The following is a 6,000-nucleotide window of genomic DNA, read 5'->3' as shown; positions in this document are numbered from 1 at the left end:
AATGGAAAATGATCCATTCTGGTTGAATTGTTTATCTTCATGTAATCTATACATACTCTCCACCTTGTCACTAACCGTGTTGGTATCAGCTCATTGTTCTCGTTCTTCTCCACTGTGATTCCTCCCTTTTTTGTCACAACATGCACCGGACTCACCCATGAACTATCAGAGATTGGATAGATAATATCTGCATCCAACAATTTCAGCACTTCTTTTCGCACTACTTCTTTCAAGGTTGGATTTAATCTGCATTGTCCTTCCACTAATGGCTTTGATACATCCTCCATTAAAATCTTGTGCATACAAAGAGTTGGACTTATTCCTTTGATGTCAGCTATTGTCCATCCAATTGCCATCTTGTGCTGCTTGAGTACCTCCAACAATTTACTCTCCTTTTCCATTGTCATGTCATTTGTAATGATTACTAGAAGTGTTGTAACATCTCCCAAATATGCATAACGTAAGTGTGAAGGTAAGGGCTTTAGTTCAAGAGTGGGTACCTTTTCTACTGAAGGTACTGGGGGTAAAGGGTTGCCACCAAGAGATTTATACCGCCAATGTCTTCTTCCTATTGGTTGCTCAGCCAAGTTGACAACACATTCAGCTTTTCCTACTTTAGTTTATTTCGATTACGCAAGTTCTACCTCACAAAGATTTGTGTAATGCTCAGTCTCAAATGTGTTTGCTACAAACTCTTCAAGAACTTCTATTTTGGCAGCAAGTGTTCGAAGTCAATAGATATTTCATCGCCTTGAACATGTTGAATATGATTTGCTTAGTGTCCACCAGAAGAATCATCCTTCCATCGTAAACATCAATCAGTGCTCTTTCGGTAGCCAAAAAGGGTCTTCCCAAGATTAGAGAGATGTTTGAATCTTCCTCCATGTCGAAAATGATGAAGTCAGTCGAAAAAATAAATTTATTAACTTTCACTAGCACATCTTCAATAATCCCATTCGGTCGTTTGATTGATCTATTAGCCAGTTGCAATGAGATTGTTGTAGATTTTGCTTCTCCCAATCTAAGAAACCTGTAAATAGAAAGGGCCATCAAATTAACACTGGCGCCTAAATCACATAAAGAATGTTCAAAATAATTAGAACCAATTGTGCAAGGTATCGTGAAACTCCCTGGGTCTTTTAGTTTAGGAGGTAGCTTTTTTAATAGAATTGCACTGCACTCCTCGTTCAGGCAGACTGTCACATTTTCTTCTAGCCTTTTTTTGTTAGACAGGATCTCCTTCAAGAATTTAGCATAGCTGGGTATTTGGGCAATTGCATCTGCAAACGGGATATTGATGTGTAGTTTCTTGAAAATCTCCACAAACTTGGCAAACTGCTTGTCCAACTTCTTTCTTTGTAGCCTCTGAGAGAAGGGAATTGGAGGCGCATAAGCTTTCACGGGGCTAGGTACTCTTACTGTGGGTGTTTCTTTCCTTTTATCCTCCTCGTTAGTTGGTTGTTCAGACTCTGCTTCTGTCCCAACCTCTTCACCCATGACTTCTTTGTCTTTTATGTCTGGTCTCTTCACATGTATCTCTGGAAGTTGCACTCCACTTCTAGTTGTAATAGCTTGCACTTGTTCTTTTGGATTGACCATTGTGTTGCCTGGCAATGTCCCTTGTAGGCGTTCTGCAAGCTGTTGAGCTATCTGACCAATTTGAGTTTCCAGCTTCTTAATGGATGCTTGCTGATTCTGAAAGTTAGTGTCAATCTGCTGGAACACCTTGTCTATGTTAGTGTCAATCTGCTGGAACACCTTGTCTGTCTTCTGCATGTACTGGTTGAAAATCTCTCCCAAACTTGGTTTTTTCTCCTGTTGTGCATTGTTTGAACTGTTCCCTTGCTAATTATCCGACCATCTGAAGTTTGGGTGTTGTCTCCATCCTGGGTTATATGTTTGTGAAAAAGGGATTAAAATTTCGAGAGCCATTTTGAATGAAGTTGACTTGTTCCTCCAGAAAGCCCATAGATGTGCAATTTTCTGTTAGGTGATTTGCCCCGCAGTTTTTGCAAGATGGGCCAGTTACCACTGCACGTGCTCCTATTGTTTGTGACTTCACCAATAACTCTACTTGTTTTGTCGATGCTGCTATTTGGGCGTTGGTAGATGCTGTGCTATCTAATTCATATATTCACGCTACTTTTGGAGGCACCACTCTTTCTGATGAAAACGTGGAATGAGTAGTCGCAATCAACTCAAATAGATCTATACATTGTTGCACTGATTTCCCTATGATCGATCCACCTGCAGAGGAATCCACTTGAGATTTGGACAGTGTTGAAAGTGTCGAACCCCAAATAATTTTAAACACCTTAGTGGCACTAAGACATGAATGTTGTATGGCTAAAGTATACTTCAAATTTTTATTTTCATTTGAGACCCATTTACAACATAGAAAACATGCGATTTAGAAAATAATATCTAAAGAAAAGTTGTAGCTCTTTGAATTAGCTTTCCAACGCACTTTGAATTACCTCAATCGGATATCGGGAGAAGAAGTTATGATAGAAAAGTCAAATTCCTATTCGATTTTCTAGCACCTTCTTAAACCTATAACTCTCACATAAATGGCACCTGTATTAATGAGTATTAGGCCCTTCACTTGCCCTTAAGTTGTGAGATTTTCACCTCTAAATAGGCCCCAATGCATACACATTTTTCACACCAAGACAAAAGCTTCTAAATATAAAAGAGAGAGTTTTCAAGTCTAGAAAAAAGAGAAAGGAGAGGGAGGAAAATTAGTTTTCCTAGAAGTTTTGGTGCTATCAAGAAGTGTTTTTCAAGCAACAATTCTCAACGGAGTGTTTTTTTTTGAAACATCAAAGGAGTGCATTTTTCAACAAGGTTCAAAGTATCAATCGAGGTAGGTAGAGGTGCAAAGTGTTAATTCGTGTTAAGTTATAAGTTTCTAGCAAATGAAGATTTATGTTAATGTTTGTATGTCTAATGGTACCTCCGGTACGGCATACACCTCCATGTCTAATGGTACCTCCGGGTACAATATGTACTTCCGGTCAAGGCGTCGTGTTATGTCATGACTCTAAGTGTTTGGGATTCTACCGAAAATCCTACTGTGAAAAGGTTTCTAAAGTTACAGTTTTGAAATGTATAACTTGATCACGAATGCACCAATAATATCTATTGAGTTTTTTTAACTCACGGGTTTAACCCCTTCTCTACAGATTGATATGATTCTACCTTGGGCTTGGATGATGGAAAAGATGGAGAGTGGTGCAACGAGCCCATGGAAAACCCGGTGAACAAGTTATTTAGATTTATTTTTGTGAACGTTTTCAATGTTATTTCTTTAAAGTATTTGAATAATGCTGAACGCGATAACAAGCTGTGTTTTCTTCAAATAAATTACGTTCCGTTAGTTTTTTTATTCAGCATTTTATTTAAAGTATTCGAAAGGTTGTTGATAAAATTATCATTGTAAAAATTAAGCTTCCGCTAAAATATATTCTCCTATGACTAAACCACCGGTTAGTTAAGTAAAGTAAGTAGTGTTCAGGTCCACAAGGGGTCGGGGTGTTACAGAAAGTCCCGTGTAGAAATACTGTACTTGATTTCCAATAGTGATCCCATGATTTGGACACTTCCTCATCAACTCCTTAAATCTGTTCCATGCCTCGTGATAGCTCTCCCCATCTCTTTGTTGAAATGTTCGAATTTCCAGTCTGATTTTTGCTACCTTAGCTGGCGGAAAGAATTTATTACAGAATTTCCTAGTCAGCTCCTCCCATGTGGTAATACTTCCATCCGGTTCGGCATCCAGCCATTCCAATGCTGCATCTCTCAGTGTATATGGGAATAATCACAGCTTGATGGCGTCCTCATTAACCCCAGGAGCACGACAATTCTGGCAATTCCTGGGAAACATTGAGATATGTGTGTTTGGATTCTCATGAGGTAACCCGTAGAATTGCAGAGTGTTGCTCATCAAATTAATCTAATCAGCCCGTATCTGGAAGTTGTTTACCCCAAAATCTGGATATACTATGCTGGACCGCTCGGGTGCTGCTATAGGCATAAAAAACATAGAAATTAGCAAGTCCCCTTCATTTACTTCCCTTTACTCTTACTGTTGAGCTCTCGCGGCCATTTGTCCAATTGGCTATATAGGGTTAGGATGTTTAGATTGTCAGTCATTTGATGTTGCTGTTTTTGTTTGTGTTTCCTGCGTCTTCGTCTGAAGGTACGTTCTATTTTCGAATCAAACGGTTCAAGATTATCGCCTTGGGCACGGAACATACAAGGAACACAGTTTTCTGTAAATAAAAGAAAATAAGCAAATCAAATAACAATTAAAAATAAAATAAATAAATAAAATAAATTAATTAAGACTAAAAATAATAGTTTTCCGTAATAGCGCCAAAAACTTGTTGTCGATTTTATCCTGCAAGTGAACGGATCGTAACAAGTAGCAAAGTGGATCTTTTGAGTCTGGATTATCGTTTCCACGAGAACTATATTTTAGTACTCAATTTATTATTCATAACTTCTATTTAATGAAAATAAATAAATAAAAACAATTGAATGTGATTTTTAAATCTAACTACTAGAAATTTCATGAATACAACAGAAAATTAGTGAGAATTCAATTAATAAACGAGGATTAGGGTAGAACAAATTCACCTATTGGTCACCTTTATTTCTAATATCGAGATTCATAAAACTAAAGTGTGCTCGGTCGAATTCTTCTATTGTATTCGGCTTACTGATAAGTGCAATTTGTGTGCTTATCTATATCACATTATTAAACTTTTACGTCATCAAATTATTAATTTTTATCTAACTTAGGTTAATTTTCATTTTGTTTTTAGTGACGAACCCGTTTGAAGTATTTGGAAAAGGATGAAGGATTAATTAGCTATTTGATGCAAAGTTTGGAGATCAAATTTTATACTTTGAAAGTTGAGAACTTGGATAAAATAATTGATTAATTGGGCCTCAATTGGAACTTGAAGTGGAAGCAAATTTTACAACTAGAATGGATTATCAATTGGACTCCAACTTAGAGGACTTGGGGGATTAATTCTATATAGAAACAAATTGATTGGTGGGCTGGAGATATATATATACATACATCCCGTTGGCAGCTGGGAGGAGAAAATAAAAACCTAAAGAAAAAAAAAAGAAAACCAAGAGAAGAGGAGGGCGACAGCTACCAAGAAGAAGAGGGAAGACCCATTGGAATTCCACCTCAATTAGGAGACTAATTAGGCGGCTGAAAGAGAAAGATATTATACATACAAGTTGCTGAAATTGGGTAGATAGACAAGTGCCGGCTACTGGGGGAAGTGGAGTTCTTTTGTGAAATAAAGAGAGCCAACTATATATATATATATATATACACATACATACATACATACATACATACATACACACAGAATTCTAGAAAGGAAAAAACACACAAAAAGATAAAGGGCTTGCTGGCGGTTGGAGACAAAAACATTGGGGTTGAATTATATTATACATACACATTGGAATAGCCACATCCACACGTGGAAAAGAAAAGAATTTGTGGCTGAAACTTTCTAATATATACATACATCAGAAAGTCGAAGCAGAGGGGAATTAGAGGCTGTGTTTGGGCTGAAAAGATAGAAAGATATACGCAGAAAATGATCGGCTCATAATTGGGATTAATCACGTTTCGTCGATTTCACGGTGATATCTTGTCAATTTTATTTGTCTGATTCCAACAACATGTTAGGCTAGTTTTTCTCATGTATTGGATGACGATGAAACCCGTTATTATTTATTTTTAATTCAAGACATGTGGTTTAGTTAAATTCTTGCAATTGTTGATTAATCTTGCATGTTTAATTTTATTATTTGATTGCCTGATCACCAATTAAATAGATAGTTGCTTGTTGTAGTGCTGGGAGGTTCACAATAAGTTTAGAACATTGCATGATTAATATATGTACAATAAATTTTAGGAATAAGATTCATCACGTGTGCAATCTTTGAGATAATTGTGAAATTGAA

At 36.9% G+C, this 6,000-nt stretch overlaps 1 protein-coding gene across 1 annotated transcript; it reads right to left on the bottom strand.

Annotated features, from left to right (window-relative positions):
* Window positions 1-505: 505 nt before the first annotated feature.
* On the bottom strand, window positions 506-1,497 carry LOC111373965. The gene is made up of 3 exons (XM_022996566.1): window positions 1,176-1,497; window positions 934-1,067; window positions 506-568 (listed from the first exon to the last, which is right to left on the bottom strand). Exons 1-3 carry the CDS (start codon window positions 1,495-1,497, stop codon window positions 506-508), a joined length of 519 nt encoding a protein of 172 aa, XP_022852334.1.
* Window positions 1,498-6,000: the final 4,503 nt, after the last annotated feature.

The sequence above is a fragment of the Olea europaea genome, unplaced genomic scaffold (assembly GCF_002742605.1).
Source record: "Olea europaea var. sylvestris unplaced genomic scaffold, O_europaea_v1 scaffold1187, whole genome shotgun sequence".
NCBI lineage: Eukaryota > Viridiplantae > Streptophyta > Magnoliopsida > Lamiales > Oleaceae > Olea > Olea europaea.
The sequence above is the reverse complement of the archived record's forward strand: the minus strand, read 5'-3'. Positions and strand labels throughout refer to the sequence as shown.

What these genes read in the sequence shown, in the direction of transcription:
- LOC111373965 (XM_022996566.1), bottom strand. Translation starts at nt 1,497, where the DNA reads ATGGGTGAAGAGGTTGGGACAGAAGCAGAGTCTGAACAACCAACTAAC. An exon ending in CTGCCTGAACGAGGAGTGCA is followed by an intron (nt 1,068 to 1,175) that starts GTGCAATTCTAT and finishes TATGTGATTTAG; the next exon opens with GCGCCAGTGTTAATTTGATG. An exon ending in GGATTATTGAAGATGTGCTA is followed by an intron (nt 569 to 933) that starts GTGAAAGTTAAT and finishes AGCAACCAATAG; the next exon opens with GAAGAAGACATTGGCGGTAT.